Below are 26,166 nucleotides of genomic sequence, written 5' to 3'. Positions count from 1 at the left end.
GAAAAAAGAAGAAAGAAAGAAAAGAAAAAAAAAAAGAGAGGGAAGAGAAAAACAGAAAGTAAAGAAAGAAAAAAGGAGAGGAAAAAGAGAAAAAGTTGAGAAAAAGAGAGAGAGAAAAAGATATGCTATATACCTACACACACGGACAGCATTGTTGGTGCCTTCCGGTATAGTAAGAAGATCCCACAATAGTCACTGAAATAACTTGAAACAGACAAAAGTCATTTTCAATTTAAATTTACTGAATATCAACTAATGAGAATCAGATTTTGCTTTTTGCTTTTGAATTTTGGTTCAACATAAAAATATAAAAAGAAAAACATAACTAATGAAAACATCCTGGACAAAAAATGATGATACCCCTAGAAAAGATTGAAAATTTGACCTTAGGGACATATTAAACTAAGGAGTGTCCAGTAATTAGCATCACAGGTGGCTACACACTTCAGTCAGTCACTGATTTTATAGGGTGAAAAGTAGTCACTGTGCTGTTTAGTGTCATGGTGTGAACCACACTGAACATGGAGCAAACAAAGCTTAGGAGAGAATTGTCTCAGGAGATTAGAAATAAAATTATTGACAAACATGTTAAAGGTAAAGGTTATAAGACATCTCCAAACAGTCTGATGTTCCTGTTATTACATTTGCACAATGTATTCAGAAGTTTGAGGTCCATGGGACTGTAGCCAACTTCCCTGGACATGGCTGCAGGAGGAAAACTGATGACATGTTTAAGAGATGGATATAATGAATGGTAACCAAAGAGCCTACAGCAACTTGCCAAGAGATTAGAGGTGAACTCCAAGGTCAAGGTCCACATTGTCAGATCGCACCATCTGGAGCTGTCTTGGCTAGAGTGGAGTTCATGGAAGATGACCAAGGAGCAAACCACTGTGGAAAGCAAATCACAAAAAAGAGAGACTAGAATTTTCCAAAATTATAATTGACAAGCCACAAAGCTTCTGGGATAATGTCCTTTGGACAGATGAGACAAAACTGGAGCTTTTCGGTGTCACATCAGCTCTATGTTCAGAGATGCAAAAATGAAGCATATAAAGAAAAGAACATTGCACCTACTGTGAAGCATGGTGGAGTCTCGGTTAAGTTCTGGGGCTGCTTTGCTGCATCTGGCACAGGGGGTCGTGAATCGGTGCAGGGTACAATGAAATCTCAAGACTATCAAGGCATTCTGGAGCCAAATGTGCTGCCCAGTGTCAGAAAGCTCAGTCTGAGTCATAGGGCATGGGTCCAACACCAGGAAAAATGACCCAAACACACAGCTAAAAGCATCCAGGAACGTCTGAAATCAAAGCATCGGACTCTTCTGAGGTGGCTTCTATCTGACCTACAGAGCATCTGTGGAAGGAGCCGAGACCTGCAGTCTTCAACAGGGGCCTCACACCTGAGACACAAGGAGTCGATTACTCACGAGGAGTCAACAAAAAAAAAAAAAAAAAATGATGGACGGGGCAGACGTCTCACTGATAGTTACCAAAACCATATGTTTGCAGTCATTGCCTCTAAAAGTTTGTTATACAAAATATTACATTAGTGTCCCATATTTTTGTCCAGGTCGGGGTTATTTGTTTTTATTTTTTTTTCTCTTGGACCAAAAAAGCAAATTCTGATTCTCATTATTCATATTCAGTAAATTTCAATTGAAAATGACTTTTGTCAGTTTCAAGGTGACCATTGTGGGGGTTTTCTCACTATAACCCCTTCATGACCGCGTGATTTGTTTTATTTCGTTTTTGCTCCACTTCTTCCCAGAGCCATAACTTTTTTATTTTTCCATCCCTATAGCCGTATGAGGGCTTGGTTTTTTTTGCGGGACGAGTTTTACCATGTGATGTACTGGAAAACGGGAAAAAAATTCCAAGTGTGAAGAAGTTGCAAATAAAATGGCAATTCCACCATTGTTTTTTTGAGTTTTTTTTTTTATTTACCATGGTCACTATATGGTAAAACTTACTTGGAAATATGATTCCCCAGGTCAGTACAAGTACGCACATACCAAACACGTATAATATTTTTTTTATTTAAGTGGTGAAAAAATATTTGGAAATTTGTAAAAAAAAAAAAAAAAATTTTTTTTTTTTTTTGCTTGTGTCGCCATTTTCCGAGACCCATAACGTTTTAATTTTTCGGGATCTGGGGCTGGTGATGGATTATTTTTCGCGCCCTTAGCTGACATTTTTTACTGATACCATTTTGGGGTAGATACAATGTTTTGATAGTTTCTTATTGCAATGTTGCAGCGGCCCAAAATACATGTAACCCCCTGTTCAGCGCGGGCTTCGGCGCTGAGCCCGCACTGAACGGGGCACATGTCAGCGGATTCTTACAGCTGACATGTGCCCGCAACAGTCGCGATCCACCCGCGGTCGTTAACATGTTAAATGCCGCTGTCAATCTCTGACAGCGGCATTCAACATCGCCGCGTCTGAAGCGCGTCACTTACCCCGCCTATCGGTGACCCCGTCACGTGATCGCGGGTCACTGATGGGTGGGCATGACAACCCGGGGTCTGCAGCAGACCCCAGTGGTTGTCATTTGCAGATCGCTATGAGCGCCACCTAGTGGTCGGCGATCATAGCACAGGAGCATTTCTGCTACATAGAGGTGATCTGCTCATCACCTCTATGTAGCAGAGGCGATCAGACAAGTGCTGCTTCTAGTCTCCTATGGAGACTATAGAAGCAAGCAAAAAGTGTAAAAAGAAAAGTTTTTAAAAATATTAAAAAAATAAAAAAATATATAAAAGTTTAAATCACCCCCCTTTCGCCCCATTCAAAATAAAATAATTTAAAAAAAAAACACAGACACATATTTGGTATCGCCGTGTTCAGAATCGCCCGATCTATCAATATAAAAAATAATGAATCCGATCGGTAAACGGTATAACGAGAAAAAAAATTCTAAACGGCAGAATTACATTTTTTGGTTGCCGCAACATTTCAATAAAATGCAATAATGGGCAATCAAAACATCGGATCTACCCCAAAATGGTATCACTAAAAACGTCAGCTCGGCGTGCAAAAAATAAGCCCTCACCCAGCTCCAGATCCCGAAAAATGGAGACGCTACGGGTCTTGGAAAATGGCGCCATTTTTTTTTTAATTTTTTTTATTAGCAAACTTTGGAATTTTTTTTTCACCACTTAAATAAAAAAGAACCTGTACATGTTTGGTGTCTATGAACTTGTAATGACCTGGAGAATAAGAATGGCAGGTCAGTTTTAGTATTCAGTGAACGTGGTTAAAAAAAAAAACACATCTGTGGTATTTTCCCGTACACGATATGGTAAAACCAGTAATGTCGTTCAAAAGTACAACTTGTCCCGCAAAAAATAAAAAACTCTATGGCTCTGGGAACAAGGGGCGCAAAAAACGAAAATGCAAAAACAAAAAATTCCAGGGTTACGAAGGGGTTAATGGGGACTTGAAGCTGTGATAGTCCGAGCACTTGTAGTATACATAGCATATCTATATTTATAAGGTGAAAAGTAGTCACTGTGCTGTTTGGTATCATGGTGTACACTGCACTGTATATGGAGCAAACAAAGCTAAATATATATATATTTATCTAGATATATCTATCTATCTATCTATATATATGTACATACACACAATTTTTTCCCCCCATGTCAGCACAAAGAAAACACTGGAAAAAAGTGAAAGTTAATAACAAAACACAATGCGCTAAAAGTCTTGTGAAAAAAAAAGCCTTTTATGTTGTTCTCAGTGCATGGAAGCCGAACAAGCGAATGACTGACAGCAGTCACACAGGAGAGCAGACTGTGGCCCCGCGGCCCAGTGCGGATATGGGCAGGATGCCCCCACGTATACCCATCCTGCTGTGCTATACGGATGCTCGGTATCACATCCAGGGATGCAGTTTAACCCATTCAGCCCTGGGTGATAACACAGCCCTGAAATAAAAATAAATCATAGTCCTGGGAGGTAAAAAGGAGAAATCAAACCTAATGACAGTGAGCTATCCAGCTGCCGGACCCCTTCGATCCCGGTGTCACCAGTATACATGGCTGTTCTCCATCAGTATTTTGCCGTCTTCATTAGTTCCATAATGTAGAGGAACGTTAATAGCATTTGCTGCACCCCTTATGGGTCGAATAGGTGAGGTCCCTCAGAAGAGATCCTGTTAAATCTATTGAACCACATAGAGAGCCGCTTTGGAGATGCCAAACGTTCCACCATCGGACCCTTACGACGATCCGTTCTGCTCGTCGGAGGACTCGTTTTTGGCCTCTTCATAGACCGGATCTACGTCCTCGGCGTCAGGAGCGTCTCCTTTGGAGTTTGGGACCCACAGTCCGGAGTCGATGCACTGCTTCATATAAATCTTGGCCTCCTGTGGTCGGGGGGACGGAAAGGAAAGAGTGGGAAGAGAATTACGGCAGCCATATTGTGCACTGGTAATGAGCGCCATCTGGTGGCGAACGTCGGAATGACACACACACAAACAAACACCATTTTTCTAATTGACTTCTATAGAAGGGGAAAAGGAGAAAGCTGACTCTGCAATTTGTGTTTTGTGGCACATCCCTCCAAAGACATTAACCCTTTTCTGATCGGGCCCCCCCTTTTTTTTCTTCCCCTAATTCCAAGACCCATAACTTATTGCAGAATTAAGTCTTATTTTGATTGTTTTTTTTTATTGCATTGCGAAAAATGGCAGATGTCTGCATTTTTTTTTACGCACTTTATCGTATGGGTTAATTTTATACACTGCTCAAAAAAATAAAGGGAACACCGAAATAACCCATCCTAGATCTGAATGAATGAAATATTCTCATTGAATTCTTTGTTCTGTACAAAGCTGAATGTGCTGACAACAAAATCACACAAAAATCATCAATGGAAATCACATTTATTAACCAATGGAGGCCTGGATTTGGAGTCACCAAAATTAAAGTGGAAAAACACACTACAGGCTGATCCAACTGTGATGTAATGTCCTTAAAACAAGTCAAAATTAGGCTCAGTATTGTGTGTGGCCTCCACGTGCCTGTATGACCTCCCTACAACGCCTGGGCATGCTCCTGATGAGGCTGAGTATTGTGTGGCCTCCACGTGCCTGTATGACCTCCCTACAACGCCTGGACATGCTCCTGATGAGGCTGAGTATTGTGTGTGGCCTCCACGTGCCTGTATGACCTCCCTACAACGCCTGGGCATGCTCCTGATGAGGCTGAGTATTGTGTGTGGCCTCCACGTGCCTGTATGACCTCCCTACAATGCCTGGGCATGCTCCTGATGAGGCTGAGTATTGTGTGGCCTCCACGTGCCTGTTTGACCTCCCTACAACGCCTGGGCATGCTCCTGATGAGGCTCAGTATTGTGTGTGGCCTCCACGTGCCTGTATGACCTCCCTACAACGCCTGGGCATGCTCCTGATGAGGCTGAGTATTGTGTGGCCTCCACGTGCCTGTATGACCTCCCTACAACGCCTGGGCATGCTCCTGATGAGGCTCAGTATTGTGTGTGGCCTCCACGTGCCTGTATGACCTCCCTACGCCTGGGCATGCTCCTGATGAGGCTGAGTATTGTGTGTGGCCTCCACGTGCCTCTATGACCTCCCTACAACGCCTGGACATGCTCCTGATGAGGTTCAGTATTGTGTGTGGCCTCCACGTGCCTGTATGACCTCCCTACAACGCCTGGGCATGCTCCTGATGAGGCTGAGTATTGTGTGTGACCTCCACGTGCCTGTATGACCTCCCTACAACGCCTGGGCATGCTCCTGATGAGGCTGAGTATTGTGTGTGACCTCCACGTGCCTGTATGACCTCCCTACAACGCCTGGGCATGCTCCTGATGAGGCTCAGTATTGTGTGGCCTCCACGTGCCTGTGTGACCTCCCTACAACGCCTGGGCATGCTCCTGATGAGGTTCAGTATTGTGTGTGGCCTCCACGTGCCTGTATGACCTCCCTACACCGCCTGGGCATGCTCCTGATGAGGCTCAGTATTGTGTGTGGCCTCCACGTGCCTGTATGACCTCCCTACAACGCCTGGGCATGCTCCAGATGAGGCTGAGTATTGTGTGGCCTCCACGTGAATGTATGACCTCCCTACAACGCCTGGACATGCTCCTGATGAGGCTGAGTATTGTGTGTGGCCTCCACGTGCCTGTATGACCTCCCTACAACGCCTGGGCATGCTCCTGATGAGGCTGAGTATTGTGTGTGGCCTCCACGTGCCTGTATGACCTCCCTACAATGCCTGGGCATGCTCCTGATGAGGCTGAGTATTGTGTGGCCTCCACGTGCCTGTATGACCTCCCTACAACGCCTGGGCATGCTCCTGATGAGGCTCAGTATTGTGTGTGGCCTCCACGTGCCTGTATGACCTCCCTACAACGCCTGGGCATGCTCCTGATGAGGCTGAGTATTGTGTGGCCTCCACGTGCCTGTATGACCTCCCTACAACGCCTGGGCATGCTCCTGATGAGGCTCAGTATTGTGTGTGGCCTCCACGTGCCTGTATGACCTCCCTACAACGCCTGGGCATGCTCCTGATGAGGCTGAGTATTGTGTGTGACCTCCACGTGCCTGTATGACCTCCCTACAACGCCTGGGCATGCTCCTGATGAGGCTGAGTATTGTGTGTGGCCTCCACGTGCCTCTATGACCTCCCTACAACGCCTGGACATGCTCCTGATGAGGTTCAGTATTGTGTGTGGCCTCCACGTGCCTGTATGACCTCCCTACAACGCCTGGGCATGCTCCTGATGAGGCTGAGTATTGTGTGTGACCTCCACGTGCCTGTATGACCTCCCTACAACGCCTGGGCATGCTCCTGATGAGGCTGAGTATTGTGTGTGACCTCCACGTGCCTGTATGACCTCCCTACAACGCCTGGGCATGCTCCTGATGAGGCTCAGTATTGTGTGGCCTCCACGTGCCTGTGTGACCTCCCTACAACGCCTGGGCATGCTCCTGATGAGGTTCAGTATTGTGTGTGGCCTCCACGTGCCTGTATGACCTCCCTACACCGCCTGGGCATGCTCCTGATGAGGCTCAGTATTGTGTGTGGCCTCCACGTGCCTGTATGACCTCCCTACAACGCCTGGGCATGCTCCAGATGAGGCTGAGTATTGTGTGGCCTCCACGTGAATGTATGACCTCCCTACAACGCCTGGACATGCTCCTGATGAGGCTGAGTATTGTGTGTGGCCTCCACGTGCCTGTATGACCTCCCTACAACGCCTGGGCATGCTCCTGATGAGGCTGAGTATTGTGTGTGGCCTCCACGTGCCTGTATGACCTCCCTACAATGCCTGGGCATGCTCCTGATGAGGCTGAGTATTGTGTGGCCTCCACGTGCCTGTATGACCTCCCTACAACGCCTGGGCATGCTCCTGATGAGGCTCAGTATTGTGTGTGGCCTCCACGTGCCTGTATGACCTCCCTACAACGCCTGGGCATGCTCCTGATGAGGCTGAGTATTGTGTGGCCTCCACGTGCCTGTATGACCTCCCTACAACGCCTGGGCATGCTCCTGATGAGGCTCAGTATTGTGTGTGGCCTCCACGTGCCTGTATGACCTCCCTACAACGCCTGGGCATGCTCCTGATGAGGCTGAGTATTGTGTGGCCTCCACGTGCCTGTATGACCTCCCTACAACGCCTGGGCATGCTCCTGATGAGGCTGAGTATTGTGTGGCCTCCACGTGCCTGTATGACCTCCCTACAACGCCTGGGCATGCTCCTGATGAGGCTGAGTATTGTGTGTGGCCTCCACGTGCCTCTATGACCTCCCTACAACGCCTGGACATGCTCCTGATGAGGTTCAGTATTGTGTGTGGCCTCCACGTGCCTGTATGACCTCCCTACAACGCCTGGGCATGCTCCTGATGAGGCTGAGTATTGTGTGTGACCTCCACGTGCCTGTATGACCTCCCTACAACGCCTGGGCATGCTCCTGATGAGGCTGAGTATTGTGTGTGACCTCCACGTGCCTGTATGACCTCCCTACAACGCCTGGGCATGCTCCTGATGAGGCTCAGTATTGTGTGGCCTCCACGTGCCTGTGTGACCTCCCTACAACGCCTGGGCATGCTCCTGATGAGGCTGAGTATTGTGTGTGACCTCCACGTGCCTGTATGACCTCCCTACAACGCCTGGGCATGCTCCTGATGAGGCTCAGTATTGTGTGGCCTCCACGTGCCTGTATGACCTCCATACAACGCCTGGACATGCTCCTGATGAGGCTGAGTATTGTGTGGCCTCCACGTGCCTGTATGACCTCCCTATAACGCCTGGGCATGCTCCTGATGAGGCTCAGTATTGTGTGTGGCCTGTATGACCTCCCTACAACGCCTGGGCATGCTCCTGATGAGGCTGAGTATTGTGTGGCCTCCACGTGCCTGTATGACCTCCCTATAACGCCTGGGCATGCTCCTGATGAGGCTGAGTATTGTGTGTGGCCTCCACGTGCCTGTATGACCTCCCTACAATGCCTGGGCATGCTCCTGATGAGGCTGAGTATTGTGTGTGGCCTCCACGTGCCTGTATGACCTCCCTACAATGCCTGGCCATGCTCCTGATGAGGCTGAGTATTGTGTGTGGTCTCCACGTGCCTGTATGACCTCCCTACAATGCCTGGCCATGCTCCTGATGAGGCTGAGTATTGTGTGTGGTCTCCACGTGCCTGTATGACCTCCCTACAATGCCTGGCCATGCTCCTGATGAGTCTCAGTATTGTGTGTGGCCTCCACGTGCCTGTATGACCTACCTACAACGCCTGGGCATGCTCCTGATGAGGTTGTGGATGGTCTCCTGTGGGATCTCCTCCCAGACCTGGACTAAAGCATCCGCCAACTCCTGGACAGTCTGTGGTGCAACGTGACGTTGGTGGATGGCGCGAGACATGATGTCCCAGAAGTGCTCAATCGGATTCAGGTCTGGGGAACGGGCGGCCAGTCCATAGCTTCAATGCCTTCATCTTGCTGGAACTGCTGACACACTCCAGCCACATGAGGTCTGGCATTGTCCTGCATTAGGAGGAACCCAGGGCCAACCGCACCAGCATATGGTCTCACAAGGGGTCTGAGGATCTCATCTCGGGACCTAATGGCAGTCAGGCTACCTCTGGCGAGCACATGGAGGGCTGTGCGGCCCTCCAAAGAAATGCCACCCCACACTATTACTGACCCACTGCCAAACCGGTCATGCTGAAGGATGTTGCAGGCAGCAGATCGCTCTCCACGGCGTCTCCAGACTCTGTCACGTCTGTCACATGTGCTCAGTGTGAACCTACTTTCATCTGTGAAGAGCACAGGGCGCCAGTGGCGACTTTGCCAATCCTGGTGCTCTGTGGCAAATGCCAAGCATCCTGCACTGTGTTGGGCTGTGAGCACAACCCCCATCTGTGGACGTCGGGCCCTCATACCACCCTCATGGAGTCGGTTTCTAACCGTTTGTGCAGACACATGCACATTTGGGGCCTGCTGGAGGTCATTTTGCAGGGCTCTGGCAATGCTCCTCCTGTTCCTCCTTGCACAAAGATGGAGGTAGCGGTCCTGCTGCTGGGCTGTTGCCCTCCTACGGCCCCCTCCACGTCTCCTGGTGTACTGGCCTGTCTCCTGGTAGCGCCTCCAGCCTCTGGACACTACGCTGACAGACACAGCAAACCTTCTTGCCACAGTTCGCATTGATGTGCCATCCTGAATGAGCTGCATTACCTGAGCAACTTCTGTGGGTTGTAGAGTCCATCTCATGCTACCACGAGTGTGAAAGCACAACCAACATTCAAAAGTGACCAAAACATCAGCCAGAAAGCATTGGTACGGAGATGTGGTCTGTGGTCCCCACCTGCAGAACGACTCCTTTATTGAGGGGGTCTTGATAATTGCCAATAATTTCCATCTATTGTCTATTCCATTTGCACAACAGCATGTGACATTGATTGTCAATCAGTGTTGCTTCCTAAGTGGACAGTTTGATTTCACAGAAGTTTGATTTACTTGGAGTTATATTCTGTTGTTTAAGTGTTCCCTTTATTTTTTTGAGCAGTGTATATCACAGTTCGATTCCCAATATAATCGTTTATTTTCGGATTGGGAAAAGAGGGGTGATTTACTTATTTTCTACTTTAAAAGAAAAAAATATTATTATATTCAACTTTTTTTTTAGTCCTTATAGGGGATTTGAACCCATGATCTTTTATGAAGCCAAGCCTTTAACTTGGCTTCATAGCTATAGAAGGTTGTGGTGGGGGTCTTTAGAAGACCCCCAGCTGCCTTGGTGCCCCGTGATTGTGTCAATGGGGGGACGGATACTACTTAAGTAACCATTTACATACTGCTGTTCGCGATTGACCGAGGCATTTAAATGGTTAAACGGCGGCAATCGGGACTTGCTCCGGTCGCTATTGCTACAGGCAGGTGCTGGCTGTACAACACAACTGGCACCTGCAGGGTACGGAGCGGGCTCAGCTCCTGCGCCTGCTCCCATATTTACAACTACGGCCCTTATTTGTGTAAGGAGGATCCTTTTGGTGACCCCGTGCCTATCGTTATGAAGCCTAAAACATTCTCCAAAAAAGAAGGCAAACTCTCTTCCAAAAGACGGACATAACTGTACATCCAAAATGCAGGTTCAGTGGGTGATATAGAAAGAGTCGCTGATGCCGACTGTAACATACAGCCGACATCCCGCTCCAACGACCCGGATCGGAGACAAGTCATTAGTGCCCAGAGGCAGGATCAGGAAGCCAACATGGCTGTTTATTATAGGCAATAATGTTTTTTTTTCCATTTCCCCTCCCCCGAATATAAGTAAATTAATAATTTATTTGCCCCCCAAAAACTTACATTTGGGTCTATTTTGCTGATCGTGTCTTGCAGCATCTGAATGTCTTTAGTATCAAAGCATTTCTGTAATTCCTATAGAGAGAAGAAAGAAGAAGAAAAATGTGAAAAATAACCCATCAGCACGGAGTAAGTACTTCCTCCGCATCACTGGAGAGGGTTCCCCTTCACTCTGGTCTTATTTCCTACTATTCCAGTACCACCTGCTTCCCAACATCACTGCTGATGGGATTCCCTTTAAATGCAGCTGACAGCGGCAATGAAGGGGTTAAACAGCAGCGATCAGGTTGATGATGCTGGTGGCCGATGCCGGCTGTACAACACTGTCGGCGTCTGCATGGTATGGGAAAAATTTGCATCGCATTTACCATATAATGTACTGAATAAACGCGGTGGGGAAGTGGGATCCAAGTAGGATGAAATGGTTAAAAAGACCCCATAATTCCATCATTGTTTTTTGGGTTTTGTCTTTTTACTTTCATCGTGCGGTAAAAATGACCCGACGACAAGATTCTGCAGGTCACTCTGAGCACAGTGATAAGATTTGTCTTTGGGTGTGTGTACTTTTCCCCTGCATGATGTTGACCAATCATAAGCAGGCAGAGTCATACAGAAGGAAAAAAAAAAAAGAAAGACCACATCCCCAGAGAAGCTTAGGACTGGCTTTTTTTGTGTGAGACATGTAATGACACAGCCCTGCTCTCCTCCATGATCTCGCCTACTGTGTGAAGTACAGCAGAGCTGTATGTCATTACAAACACCTCCAGCAGCTTTTATCTCACAGCATTGTCAGATGTAGGCCGCTGTCCGACTATCAGTATTTGTTCAGTATTTTTTCTCAGGAGTGGGAACCAAAACCAGGAGTGGGTGATAAATGCAGAATTGGTGACTTGTTTCTATTATACCTTTTCTCTGATTGTTCCTTACCTGGTTTTGGCTCCCACTCCTGAGAAAAAATACTGACCAAATACTAATAGTGGGGCCGAGGCTGTACGCTACTCCCCCTTCCACTGAGTATCCTGAGATGAAAGCTGCTAGAGGTGTTTGAAATGATATACATCTCTGCTGTACTCTACACGGGTGATGCAGAGATCATGTAGGAAAGCAGGGCTGTGTATCATTAGATGTCTCACAAAGAGGAAGCCAGCTCTAAGCTTCTCTGGGGGCGTGTCCTTTCCCCCCTGAATGATGTCACCTGTTTATGATTGGTCAATGTCATGCAGGGGGAAAAGTACACGCTCCTAGATATCAATGGTAAATGTTGCCGGTCTGTGCACGCCACCATAACTGAAATCCGGAAGTTCCCAGAGGGAAATAAGCTCATTTTCTCCCGGCAACAGCGGTCAGTAAGGCTGAAGGGCAGATTGACTCTATTTCTGCAGGTAAATGAGGATTTCCAAACTTAAAATTTGGATTTGTGTCGCAATTTCATCCTACTGATCGCACCTATTTGTTTAACCCTTTAGATAGCGGACACGTCTTCGCTACTAATGGTTATGCAGCAGCCACCGCCGCGATTCCTTAAATGGAACGATTTCGTCATCACCCCATAAAAACCTCCATCAATCCCACAACTTACAGGTGGAAGAGACTCGTAGACCTCGACCGGATCCAGCCCCCCGGGGCCCAGCCTCTTCTTCCGCTCCTCTTCCTCGTATTCTTTCAGAGCCTTTTCTATTCGGATCTTGGCTCGCTCTCGTACTCGGCCCTTGAAGGCTTCCAGCTCGTCATTGAAGGCGTCCATGTACTGCTGGTCGGCGGTCTGTGGGGGGAACATTGTCTATTAGTATACATTAGGGCGGCCCCTTTCTCTTTGTGCCCTATATGTTTCTCCATTCTGTGATGGTCACTGTGCCATATTACTCAGACATTTCCAGGAGGAGTAAAAGAGGGACGTCACAAGAAAAGCTTTATAGATGTAAAAGTCGCTTGATTAATGACTTAGAAGGAAGACGGGCAGCTGTGGGCCTTTATGGGGACATCTAGGGTGCATTCTGTGGACATTTATGCTTTTTCCAACCCGATCAAACATTATAAACACATTTTTTTAGTTTTGCCCATAAAGTGGAAACCCCCTTTAAGACCGTAAAGCAAGCGACTGCTGAAAAACAGTGAGCAGTTTGTACAGCTGAAGAAAGGAGGATGCTGTCCATCATGCACAGGAATTATTATCCATCCTGTGGTTTATGGGACAACCCCTTCAAGTGAGAAGCCCCCCATTCCCAGTCATTATGGTACGCACCTTTATCTTGGTAAAGAACTGGCGGAAGCACGCTCTGGGGTCCACCTTCAGGCTTTTGGCCAGCTCCAGAATAAACTGCATGACGATGGTCTGGTGGGCGACTTGTTCCATCAGTGCGTGTTTCTGCGGAGAGCAAACACAAGGGGGCGCCACATCAGGAAGGGAAAACCGTTGCCATTCATTTTTTTTTTATGTTGTAATTGTGGTCGGGGATTGAGATTTTCAGATGTTTTCGGCTGATATTTTATTTTTTTCAATAAAATGATGTAAAATGAAAAATTGTGACATTTTTGCACAAATCTACTTCAGTCGCCCTCGGAGCAATTTTCTGTAAGTCTGAAATTTTTGCATAAGCAGAACATGCAAAAAAAAACAAAAAAAACATTTTTTTTTTAAGTACGTGCAAAATTCATGATCCGTATATGCCATGTTGAAGAATTTGGTGCAAAAAACATCAACGGCCAAAGGGCAAAAAGAATAAAAAGTGACTAATAAAAAAAAAAATGATGAATCTGGCTTTGTATGGTTGTGTCAGATTACCAGAAACAGCCGTTGTTCGCAGGCAATGTTTAGTACTGCAGCTCAGTCCCATGTTTGTGAATGAGCTGCAATACTGAAAACAACCACAAGGTGGGTGCTATGTCTGGAAGAAAAAAAAACCCCATAAAACACAGATCCTATTTGCTAATTGTAGACCACCCATTAACAGGGGCTTCCAGAAATCCTGTCATCAGGATTTCACCCCCCTATTTATATGCGTTTGTAGCTCTTTCACAGACAAGTCCAGCAATACCATTACATGGCCAGTCCGCTTCTCCGTTACTGAGAAATCACCGTTTGGATTGATATGCAAATAAGGCTTAAGAGCTATGATAGATCTGTAGCCTTCGTCACTCCAGCTCTAGTCCCAGCCCAGTGCTGCCTCCTCTTACTTAACCGACGGCTTCATTACCTGGAGTCCCACAGCAAAGGGGCTGTCAGTCAAGCAGGAGGAGGCGGCACAGGACGGAGGATGGAGCTGGAGTGATGGACGCTGTTCCCCTCACCTCTCTGCTCCGTGCCCGGCGTCCTCCTCCCGCTCTGCTGGCAGCGCGCGCTCCTTCCCGGCCACTGTGCTTAGGGCGCGCGCGCTCTCCCTCCCTCTTAAAGGGGCCGCGCGCGCCGTCCTAAGGAGTCCCCGGCCAATGGCCGGAGGACTTCACCATATATAAGGCACCTCCTCCAAAATGGAGGTGCCCGAGCAATGTTGTTGCACTGTTCACTACTCTGCTTCAGCCCTCAGGTCCCGTTGCCAGTTACCTGCCAGATTCCTGCCAGTTTGCTGTCTTATTCCTGCCTGATATTCCGCTACCTGCCTGCTAGCCTGAGGTCCGACGGTTTGCCTTACTACTCCTGTCAGTCTGTCTAAGGACCAGCTTGCCCGCTCACCTGGGAGCGCTCATCTGCTGCCTGTCTGCTAGCCTACCAGGAGGCTCCGCCGTCACGTGCTGTGACCACCCGCCTGTCCAGAGACTTCTGCCCGCTCACCTGGGAGCGCTCATCTGCCGCCTGTCTGTTGGTCTTCCTGGAGGCTCCGCCGTCACATGCTGTGACCACCCGTTTATCCAGAGACTCTCGCCTGCTCACCTGGGAGCTCACGTCTACCATCAGCCGCCACAGGTCATACCAATCCTTTACCCAGAGACTGCCCCAGTCACTTGCCGTGACCATCTGCCCGTTCACCCAGAGACTGCCCCGGTCACTTGCCGTGAGCATCTGCCCGTTCACCCAGAGACTGCCCCGGTCACTTGCCGTGACCATCTGCCCGTTCATCCAGAGACTGCCCCGGTCACTTGCCGTGACCTCCTGCCCGTTCTTCTAGAGACTGTCCCGGTCACCTGCTGTGACTGCCTGCCTGGTCGCCACCCGCTCCCTTACAAGGACCGCCCCCTTGTATAGTAGCTCAGAGGTTCCGCCTCCCAGACCCGTTACAGAGGCTTCAGATCTACCATAGCTCTTCAGCTGGGGTCAGTGCGCATGTGGAGGCTGTCAGCTGCAAATAGAAAGCTGAGCTAACAGCAGACAGTCCAGAGATCAGAGACAGACGCGCTGATCGCTAACTGGAGGCTGGGGTCAGCAGACCCCTCCAATGTCGCCTGGTGCACACATCGCTCCTATAATCCCGCGTGGTGTGAACACGGCCATATTTCCACAATCTGGTACCGGATGAGCTGAATATTTCTGCACAGATTCTGTCCTTACTGCAGTTACCGAAATCCTCTCACCTCTTCTACTTCCAGGTCAATGCACCAGATGACCAGGTAGTTGGCAGTCTCCTCGCACACCAGGTGAGGGTTATCGGACAGGTACTTCTGACTGTCGTCCCAGCGGTGCAGCATGCCTGAGATAGGGAGAGCGTTATTTGTGGGACATATTACAAGACCAACCCAGCCACAGAGGAGGCGCGCCGGGGGCCACGGCTCCAGAGGAGGCGCGCCGGGGGCCACGGCTCCAGAGGAGGCGCTCCCGGGGGCCACGGCTCCAGAGGAGGCGCTCCCGGGGGTCACGGCTCCAGAGGCGGCGCTCCCGGGGTCACGGCTCCAGTGGAGGCGCGCCCGGGGTCATGGCTCCAGAGGAGGCGCGCCGGGGGTCACGGCTCCAGAGGAGGCGCGCCGGGGGTCACGGCTCCAGAGGAGGCACTCCCGGGGCCACAGCTCCAGTGGAGGCGCGCCAGGGGTCACAGCTCCAGTGGAGGCGCGCCAGGGGTCACGGCTCCAGTGGAGGCGCGCCAGGGGTCACGGCTCCAGAGGAGGCACTCCCGGGGCCACAGCTCCAGTGGAGGCGCGCCAGGGGTCACGGCTCCAGAGGAGGCACTCCCGGGGCCACAGCTCCAGTGGAGGCAAGCCGGGGGTCACAGCTCCAGAGGAGGCACTCCCGGGGCCACAGCTCCAGTGGAGGCAAGCCAGGGGTCACAGCTCCAGAGGAGGCGCTCCCGAGGTCACGGCTCCAGAGGCGCGCTGCAGGGCACAACACTTCACCACCCACACACACTTTAAATAGACCGTGTAAAGCTTCCTGTATGGCGGTGAATCCTCTTGCTCAGATCATATTTTGTTGATGTCGATTTAATATGTAAAAAAAATTATAACAAATCCTATTCCGAGAAATATTTTTAGTGTCTTACCAAAATAAGAAGATCAGTAGGGTATTGTTGGAACCACTTGTAAATCAGTATAACACAGCAGAGAAGTGGTGAAGAAAAGTTAAAATGTAACCTTTATTCATTTAGCTAAAATAAATCAGAGACTTAATAAAAAGGTCACAAGGACCATGAGTGCAAAAATTATTCTTATTATTATCTGCCAACCTGTTAGGGGACCTACACCTCCCTATGTGTTAGGGGTGTGAATAGTGTTACGTGACACAAGTGGACACCTATGTACAACTCACCCACCAAATTAGCTGACAGATGGATGGTCAATAACAATAGACCAGCTGAGAAAAGCAATAACATGGGTATGACATATAATGGTTAAGTTGGAGAGTCACTATTATGAGAAATAATGGAACAGTCTCACCACTTTGAGGTCAGTAATCTCCAGTGTTCTCATCAGCTCACAGACAAGGGCTCTTTAAATACTCAGCCTCCAGCCGTGCAATAGACACACTCCCGACGCGTTTCCTCACATTGGTGGATCATCAGGGGAGATAAGTGTTGGTGTGTCAAGGTGTTTCGCCGATTCTGGAGTGCAGTGCAACTCATAGACAGCATCTAACCTTTTTATATTAAGCCGCACTCCTATGCGGCCGATACGTCACTTCCGGTTGCGGCCCCATTACTTCCGGCGTGTGGGCCGCATCAACCAGCGGTGACACGCAAACGTCACATCCGGTGCGTGCGTGCTGCAGAGCTAACAGATCGGGCAAGACGCTTACTGCAGTAGTGATGGCAACCAAAGAAATAGACCAAAAGGTCATCACTTAAAAGAGGGGAAGTGGGCAAACACCCACTAAAACCCTAGTGGTCACCAAAACTAGAGAGAAAATAACCAACCACAAAAACAATTGGTTAGAAATGAGTAGAAAGGCTGAACGTGATGACATATATCCAATTAACACCACACAGCACCCTTATAGTGAATGGCAATAGGAATCTGTCACGGGATCAGTAAAGTCAGTGGGCTAGAGGCAAACGATGCACAATCCCCGAAGCACATACCGCCCCAGAAAAAACGGGGGAGGTAAAGGGTTATTCAGAGATGGATGAGAGGACTTAAAGGGGCAGGTGAGCTGAGACACAGGGAGAACTGATATCGGGACTGCAGGTGATGACAGGACAGAGGAAAAAGATCTAGACAGACCCTAACAAATCCCTAAGCACGGTATTCCCTACCTAACAGTGGAGGTTGGCACCCTAAAAACCTGCGCAAGTTGGCGCCCCCACTGAGCGGCGGCTGTCTCTACACTCCTTTCCCTATATTGTCCCTATGGCTAAAGAAAAGACCTAAAAGACAGCTGTAGGGACATAGGAACAATATAGGGAAAGGAGTGTAGGGACAGCTGCCGCTGAGTGGGGGTGCCAACTTGCGCAGGTTTTTAGGGTGCCAACCTCCACTGTTAGGTAGGGAATACCGTGCTTAGGGATTTGTTAGGGTCTGTCTAGATCTTTTTCCTCTGTCCTGTCATCACCTGCAGTCCCGATATCAGTTCTCCCTGTGTCTCAGCTCACCTGCCCCTTTAAGTCCTCTCATCCATCTCTGAATAACCCTTTACCTCCCCCCTTTTTTCTGGGGCGGTATGTGCTTCGGGGATTGTGCATCGTTTGCCTCTAGCCCACTGACTTTACTGATCCCGTGACAGATTCCTATTGCCATTCACTATAAGGGTGCTGTGTGGTGTTAATTGGATATATGTCATCACGTTCAGCCTTTCTACTCATTTCTAACCAATTGTTTTTGTGGTTGGTTATTTTCTCTCTAGTTTTGGTGACCACTAGGGTTTTAGTGGGTGTTTGCCCACTTCCCCTCTTTTAAGTGATGACCTTTTGGTCTATTTCTTTGGTTGCCATCACTACTGCAGTAAGCGTCTTGCCCGATCTGTTAGCGCTGCAGCACGCACGCACCGGATGTGACGTTTGCGTGTCACCGCTGGTTGATGCGGCGCACACGCCGGAAGTAATGGGGCCGCAACCGGAAGTGATGTATCGGCCACATAGGAGCGCGGCTTAATATAAAAAGGTTAGATGCTGTCTATGAGCGGTGCCGCATGCCAGAACCGGCGAGACACCTTGACACACCAACACTTATCTCCCCTGATGATCCACCAATGTGAGGAAACGAGTCGAGAGTGTGTCTATTGCACGGCTGGAGGCTGAGTATTTAAAGAGCCCTGGTCTGTGAGCTGATGAGAACACTGGAGATTACTGACCTCAAAGTGGTGAGACTGTTCCATTATTTCTCATAATAGTGACTCTCCAACTTAACCATTATATGTCATACCCATGTTATTGCTTCTCTCAGCTGGTCTATTGTTATTGACCATCCATCTGTCAGCTAATTTGGTGGGTGAGTTGTACATAGGTGTCCACTTGTGTCACTTAACACTATTCACACCCCTAACACATAGGGAGGTGTAGGTCCCATAATAGGTTGGCAGATAATAATAAGAATAATTTTTGCACTCATGGTCCTTGTGACCTTTTTATTAAGTCTCTGATTTATTTTAGCTATATTAATAAAGGTTACATTTTAACTTTTCTTACTAAAATAATGACAAAAAAAATATGATTTTTAACGTTGAATAAACTCATCTTGTTATCAGTGTATAGTTACACCATCTACCAGCAGAGGGCGCAAAATGATATTTGTGCTAAAAGCTGCAGCGTGTTGACAGTACAGCAGGAGCATTCAGTCCAGTCGGTGCAGCGGTGGGCGCATTCACATGGGGATTTTTATTTTTATAAATTAATAATACACTGCGGATTTCAAATCTGCAGATTTTATTGATTTACCGTAATTTTTTTTTATTTGCAGCGACTGGATGAGATTCCTTAAAGTGGAACTAAACCTGGACATTTTTTGATATATTACAGCCCCATAAAAGCTCTATAGGTCACAGGACCCGGACCCCTAGGACTGATCAATAAAATCACAGTAGTAGTAGCTCATCTGCTGCACAAGGCGGTGTACAAGCGTAATAGAAAGTTTATGGCTCTGTACATGGCCGTGAGCGTGCCGGTGCAGGAGATGATTGCTTCTACCCTGTAGTTTGAGAGATCGATGGGGGTCCCAGAAACCAGAGCCCCACCAATCAAATACTAAAAAATATACCAAAAGTTTAGTTCCACATAGGTCGCATTCTCACGTACATGTATGAACCGTGATTTCTGACCAGGCGGGTGATTTTTGGGTCAGGAGACGGAGGCCGTTCTGGATATCGTGGTCTGTACACGGACGTGTATAAAGCCGACAACTAATTCACTTTATTGTACTATGCAGAGCACCTTCCCCAACCAAGTAAGCGGCAGACAAGCCTCACCCGTCCGTCCTGAGGGTTCACTTAATATTATTTCTGACATTATTTATTTTATGTCTTTGTCACTTACCGAAATGTTTCAGCTGCTTCAGATTCTTTTCTACAAAGGTTTTGTGCTTCTGTTCCTTTTGCTCCTCCGTCTCCACATTTACGTCCGATTTGACGTTGAAAACACTCTGGGGAGAGAAAAAAAGACACCACAACATGGAGGACGCACTGCTGTGAGAGACCGCCCCCCGACATCCTCCGACAGCCCACCAAATGTCACCATCATTATCACCGCCGCACCTTGCTGAACCCCTCCTTGCTGAGTGTGTCCACGTTCCAGGGCATGGTCTTCTCCTTCTTCTTCAGGTCGTCTTCCTTCTTCATCCAGTTCTTCTCCTCCTTCTTCAGCTGCTCCACCTCCTTCTTCAGCCTCTCGGCATCCCCCTTCCCACTGTCCTGCACCTGCAGCTCCTTCAGTTTCTTCTGACATTCGGTAAGCTTCTTTTTACATTCGTTCGTCCCTTTCTGAAGTTCTTCCTTCTCTTTATCAAACTGCTCCATCCTTTCCACGCGGGCCTGCGTCAGGAGGGAGGAGATAAAGCCCGAGCAATTATTAGCACCTTTCCTTCTACAGCAGTACACCACAGCAAGAAGACAACCAGAGATCAACTTAAAGGGAATCTGTCCCCAGGTTTTTGCTATCTAAACTGAGGGCAGCATGATGTAGGGGCAGAGACCTCAATTCAAGTGATGTGTCACTTACTGGGCTGCTTGCTGTGGTTTTGATAAAATCACTGTTTTCTCTATCTTTCAGTTCTCTTAATGCGGAGCACCCATATAACCCCGCCCACATCACTGATTGGTTGTTTTCTGTGTACCCTGTGCATAGGCTGAAAGCTGTCAATCAGCTAGTCCAGTACTGAATATCAGGCAGATAAAACACTGATTTTATCAAAACTATACTAAGCAGTCCAGTAAGTGACACATCGCTGGAATCAGGGTCTCTGCCCCTAAGTCATGCTGCTCTTAAATAGCAAAAACCTACTGACAGATTCCCTTTCTCAATGTGAGGGGGGACCTGCTAGGAACATGGCCCAGACACACAGAGGGTGGGTGGGGAAGATCTTTCAGACTTATGTAAGGCAGCCTCATCAAGTTCTGCAAATTTCTAATTGGCTTTGTTTTTCAAATATAGCTTACTGTCAGTGCCCCCAGTACACCTGGGGGCATCCCCCGCTATACGCCAGCAGGCCACCTGAGGGGCATCCCCCGCTACACGCCAGCAGGCCACCTGAGGGGCATCCCCCGCTACATACTGGGAGGCCTCCTGAGGGGAATCCCCCGCTATTTTTCAGCAGGCCTCGTGTAGGGCATACACGCTAGCAGGGCTCCTGAGGGGCATCCCCTGCTATGTGTCAGCAGGCCTCCTGAGGGGCATCCCCTATGTGTCCGCAGGCCTAATGAGGGGCATCCCCTGCTATGTGTCCGCAGGCCTAATGAGGGGCATCCCCTATGTATCCGCAGGCCTAATGAGGGGCATCCCCTGCTATGTGTCAGCAGGCCTCCTGAGGGGCATCCCCTATGTGTCCGCAGGCCTAATGAGGGGCATCCCCTGCTATGTGTCCGCAGGCCTAATGAGGGGCATCCCCTGCTATGTGTCCGCAGGCCTAATGAGGGGCATCCCCTGCTATGTGTCCGCAGGCCTAATGAGGGGCATCCCCTATGTATCCGCAGGCCTAATGAGGGGCATCCCCTGCTATGTGTCAGCAGGCCTCCTGAGGGGCATCCCCTGCTATGTGTCAGCAGGCCTCCTGAGGGGCATCCCCTGCTATGTGTCAGCAGGCCTCCTGAGGGGCATCCCCTATGTGTCCGCAGGCCTAATGAGGGGCATCCCCTGCTATGTGTCCGCAGGCCTAATGAGGGGCATCCCCTGCTATGTGTCCGCAGGCCTAATGAGGGGCATCCCCTGCTATGTGTCCGCAGGCCTAATGAGGGGCATCCCCTGCTATGTGTCCGCCGGCCTCCTGGGGGGCACCCTCTACTATGTGTCCACAGGCCTCCTGGGGGGCATCCCCCGCTATGTGTCAGCAGGCCTCCTGAGGGGCATCCCCTATGTGTCCGCAGGCCTAATGAGGGGCATCCCCTGCTATGTGTCCGCAGGCCTAATGAGGGGCATCCCCTGCTATGTGTCCGCAGGCCTAATGAGGGGCATCCCCTGCTATGTGTCCGCAGGCCTAATGAGGTGCATCCGCTGCTATGTGTCCGCAGGCCTAATGAGGGGCATCCCCTGCTATGTGTCCGCAGGCCTAATGAGGGGCATCCCCTGCTATGTGTCCGCCGGCCTCCTGGGGGGCACCCTCTACTATGTGTCCTCCAGGCCTCCTGGGGGGCATCCCCCGCTATGTGTCCGCAGGCCTCCTGGGGGGCATCCCCCGCTATGTGTCCGCAGGCCTCCTACGTTTCAGCAGCAGATATTTAGCAGCCTATTCCACTCAAGATATTAAGAGTACAGGATCCCGTTCTCACCTGGTGTCGCCATCGGAACAAACTGGCCGTATCGATATTGGGATGGGTGTCATCTTCATCATCAGACACTTCGATGTGATCCCACACGCTGTAATCCACCATCTTGCCGCTAGCTGAGGTTTTCTGATGAAGACACAGACAATAAGAACCATTAGAGTCAGGTACATACATACAGGGTCTCCCACCGTGGGGTCTTCAGTGCAGACCCCTCGGTAAGGTGCAGACCACGTCGCTGCTCCATGTGATGGCGCCGGAGTAGAGTTCAGTCAATCATGTCAAGTGGTCGCTGTTTGTCCTTCAGGAGCCGCCGCTGTATGTTTTTAAAAAAATGTTATCAAGTGGAAAAAAAGTCCCATATGCCGACCCCGAGGTGTCTGATATTACCAAGTGCCAGTGTGCTGAGCTCCATCTCTCCTGGAAAGGATTAGAGGGCTATTACCTCATGTAATATGGCTACGACCAACGCCTGGGACCCCCAACGATCCGGAGACCAGAGGGGTCACTGCACTGGTTCAGCACCACAGCTCCTCCTTGCACAGCATTGCCCGGGCCGGCCGCTCTGTAGGGTAAATGCAGCACCATTCTGCGCTCTGTTACACTGCCCCATCAATATCGGTATCGTTAGGGGTCCCCAAGTCTGACCACCACCAAACCAGGTGAAAACATATGCCAGCCATGGTGGTAATGGCCTCTATACATTGTATATACCGGGAAGAGCTCCAGTCGTGTGTGGTAAACAGCAGCCGTAACAGACGACCAAACGTGGCATTCAATGTCCGAAGACAACGAGAGGGTCCGCGCTCTTGACTTATACCTGTATCTTACTGGTCCTGGTGATCTTGAGAACCAGACACCCAGTCTGCATGGAATGGAGGTGTACTCTATTCATTGTGTATGGGGACCAGGGTATGGGACAGCCGGTAATAGTAGAGCACCGCGCTCTGTTTTCTCTACCAATTAATGGAGCAGAGGTTTAGTAGGAGGCGCCTCCGCTCCACGCCCGGATCCCAGGATTTTGAGCGCTTTTCTCGACCCAACCGTTCACCTATCTCCAGAGCAGCGCTCCCACACAGGAGCAGCGCCTATCTCCAGTGTACGGCTTTCACCATTTCATTATCTCTCCAAAGCTTTCTGGGTTTGTCTGGTCTTACAGTGACTGCAGACTTGTAGCCTATGTGCTCATCACATGCTGGGAGGATTCTCTGGTGCGTAAGTACATGACTGCAAGTATGTGATTTGCATATATGTGGTCATGTACCGACTAGACGTGCGCAGCCTCGCTCAATGCCAGTGTATAGAGCCAGGCCGCATACAGTCTAGTTGGAATGTGACTGGAAGTTTGCAAATTGCGAACTAGCAGTCACATGACCGCCCACTCCCGGCACCCAGTGAGGACTCACAAGTCTGTGGTCACATAGACTGTCTGCAGACTTGTAGCTTACAGAGGTTGTCCACTACTTTTACATCCTATTCAAATCAATAGGAGGAGGAGGTGCAGCACCCTGTGGCGGACACTACAAGTAGATGGAGCAGCTCAATAAGTCAGTACTTCCTGCCGGTGGCAACCGACACCGATAACAGCTGATTGGAGGGGGTTCTGGGTGACGGGCCCTGACCGATCAGACATTGATCCCAATCCTCAGGATAGGCCATCCATGTAAAAGTAGAGGAAACCTCTTTAATGGGTTATTCCCATCTTCATAGATGGATATTGTCGGATAGCGTTTGTAAATACCGTTTGTTTTTTTTCATCTGTTCTTGAGATATTAACACTTTTCTATTGCTTACAGCTCGTTTCCTTGGAGACTGACCACCACTGCTAGACAGCAGAACATATTCAGTGCTTACAAGCTCTTTCCTATTGAGCTTGTCAGTGCTGTTTTGTAGCTGGCCAGGATCGCAGGAGTGCGCAGTTCCCTCCTGGTCCCGGTCAACTTGACAAGGCTGTAAACAACAAAAGTGTTCATATCTCAGGAACGGCTGCAAGTTTTAACAAGAAGTCAATTGCAAAAGTGCTTCTTTGTACAAGCTCTATCCAATAATATCCCTTCAAGGAGAAATCTAATCAAACTGCTCTTCTGCGTTACAGACCCCAATTATCAGAAGTGAACTGCCCCTTTAAGACGGACGAAAAGTGTCGGATCCGTGCTCATTTATATAGAAAGGTCACTTAGAGTAATGAGTCACCACCCCCTAATGCTAAGCTCAGGGCGCGGACTACAAGTCTCAGCATGCCACTTACAGCATGTCAGGGCAATACTGGGAGCTGTAGTTCCAGCAGACAAAATCACTTCATGCTTTATACAAGGTGACTGCGCTATAACGCGCGGATTACAGCACAGTGACACGATATAAGGCAGCAGACACGCTCCCACCTGGAGGCTGCACGGCTCTCTCCTTCTGGAAGGCTCCGGCTCTTTCTACCCACCCACTGCCCTCACTCTGACGTCACTTCCCTGGCCTCAATCCCCGGTCAACCGTCCTTTCTCCTGACGTCAAACCACATCCTCCAATCATCTTCAAGGTACGTAAAAAACCCCGCCCAACCAGTAAGCCTTGTAAACCGTCGCTAACTTATGACGCAGCCCAACACTGATTGGAGAATGCGATAAGAAGGCGTGGCCTAACTGATATATATAGACGCGAGGCTTTGAAATTCGGACCAGTAGGCGGCGGAGAACTTTGGGACCGTCGGGAATGTGCTTTCTCCTTTCAAGTCAGGAGCTCGTGGGAGACTTTCCTGGACTGTTGTGCTCCGGGAAGTAGAAGCTGCCGGTTATTGTAGACGTGAAATGGATGACAGAAAGGGAATTGTAATTGTGGAAACGTATGAAAATGTGCGTTATTCTACATGAGGCCTATAATAAGGCATGTGCGTAGCACAGAGGTGACCCCCACACGTTCTTATGGATTTAACTTGCCATGGACGCCAATACGTGGCCGGTCCTTCACCGCCGCAGCCGCCTTGTGATGTTCACTTGTCAACAGTCCCAATTTTTCAGGATGCCTGAAGGTGGCACACTCTTGTCGCTGCACACGGGAGGCTCCTGAGGGAGGGGCGGGGGCGCAGGTCAAGATGGGGCGGCCAACAGGAATACGTAGTCAAACATGACGCGCAGAATAAACAGACCAGTGGAGGGGCGAGCGTGGTGCTCTGCCGGAGAGAGTGGTCCTCCTTGGGGGGGGGGGGGCAAGCGTGGTCCTCTGAAGGGGGGGGGGCAAGCGTGGTCCTCTGAAGGGGGCGAGCATGGTCCTCAGGAGGGGTGAGCGTGTTGCTCCTCAGGGGGGGGCGAGCATGGTCCTTCTCTGAAGGGGGTGAGTGTGTTGCTCCTGGGGGGGGAGGGGTGCGAGCGTGGTCCTCCTCTGAAGGGGGCGAGCATGGTCCTCAGGAGGGGCGAGTGTGGTCCTCCTCTGAAGGGGGTGAGCGTGGTCCTCCTCTGGAAGAGCAGCGATACTGCAGGCCCCAAGGCTTGGAGGCAGGGCTGTGGAGTCGGTAAGCTAAATCTCCGACTGCTCAATTTCCACAGCTCCCTCATACACGGCTCATGTTTAAGTGATAAATTTACTGTAGCACAGATTCATCTCAGCTAAAAGTCTAGACCCTTAGATCAGGAATAGGACAGACATTTATAGGACATTTCATAACTTTCCCAAATTCTTATGAAGAAATATTCCCCACAAACTGCATTGAACTACTGTACCCAATTTATTATATATTTTAGGAGTCAGAGTCGGTCCATTTTATACCAACTCCACCAAAATGGGCTCTGACTCCACAGCCCTGCTTGGACGAGGGGGTGTCATGGCGCTGCGGGCCCTGGGCTCTCAGAAAATGTCGGCGTTGAGCGGAGTCTCCTCACTTTCCCATTGATTTCCCTGCTTCTGGAAAATGGCCGCCAGAGGCAGCACATGTGCAGATTGAGATCTCAGCTCCTGACATCATGGGAGACAAGATATTGGTAGCTGAGATGTCAAGCGTTCATATTTTGCAGGCTTCCATTCACTGCTTGTTCAGGTGTTCAGTTAAAAGGGTTATTCTCAAAATAAGTTATTCTCTATCCAT

The 26,166-nt window shown here is 49.3% G+C and overlaps 1 protein-coding gene across 2 annotated transcripts; it reads right to left on the bottom strand.

Moving 5' to 3' along the window:
- Nucleotides 1-221: 221 nt before the first annotated feature.
- CDC37 (cell division cycle 37, HSP90 cochaperone) lies at nt 222-24,633 on the bottom strand. Of its 2 annotated transcripts, none has more exons than XM_073654089.1 (9): nt 24,479-24,633; nt 22,104-22,226; nt 19,878-20,153; nt 19,660-19,765; nt 15,341-15,456; nt 13,077-13,199; nt 12,414-12,596; nt 10,838-10,909; nt 222-4,371 (listed from the first exon to the last, which is right to left on the bottom strand). In XM_073654089.1, the coding sequence occupies exons 2-9, from the start codon at nt 22,203-22,205 to the stop codon at nt 4,225-4,227; spliced, it is 1,125 nt and encodes a 374-aa protein (XP_073510190.1). In that variant the 5' UTR covers nt 22,206-22,226; nt 24,479-24,633; the 3' UTR covers nt 222-4,224. The 2 variants fall into 2 exon arrangements, with proteins under 2 accessions (XP_073510190.1, XP_073510191.1); XM_073654090.1 differs by lacking the exon at nt 24,479-24,633 and adding an exon at nt 24,346-24,457.
- Nucleotides 24,634-26,166: the final 1,533 nt, after the last annotated feature.

This window comes from Phyllobates terribilis, unplaced genomic scaffold (assembly GCF_046119375.1).
Source record: "Phyllobates terribilis strain yellow unplaced genomic scaffold, ASM4611937v1 Scaffold_11__3_contigs__length_659146591, whole genome shotgun sequence".
Lineage (NCBI taxonomy): Eukaryota > Metazoa > Chordata > Amphibia > Anura > Dendrobatidae > Phyllobates > Phyllobates terribilis.
Note: the sequence above shows the minus strand (reverse complement) of the source record. Positions and strands in the feature narration are given on the sequence as shown.

What these genes read in the sequence shown, in the direction of transcription:
- CDC37 (XM_073654089.1), bottom strand. Translation starts at nt 22,205, where the DNA reads ATGGTGGATTACAGCGTGTGGGATCACATCGAAGTGTCTGATGATGAA. An exon ending in GCAAGGAGGGGTTCAGCAAG is followed by an intron (nt 19,766 to 19,877) that starts GTGCGGCGGTGA and finishes TTCTCTCCCCAG; the next exon opens with AGTGTTTTCAACGTCAAATC. An exon ending in GAAGCAGCTGAAACATTTCG is followed by an intron (nt 15,457 to 19,659) that starts GTAAGTGACAAA and finishes TCCCTATCTCAG; the next exon opens with GCATGCTGCACCGCTGGGAC.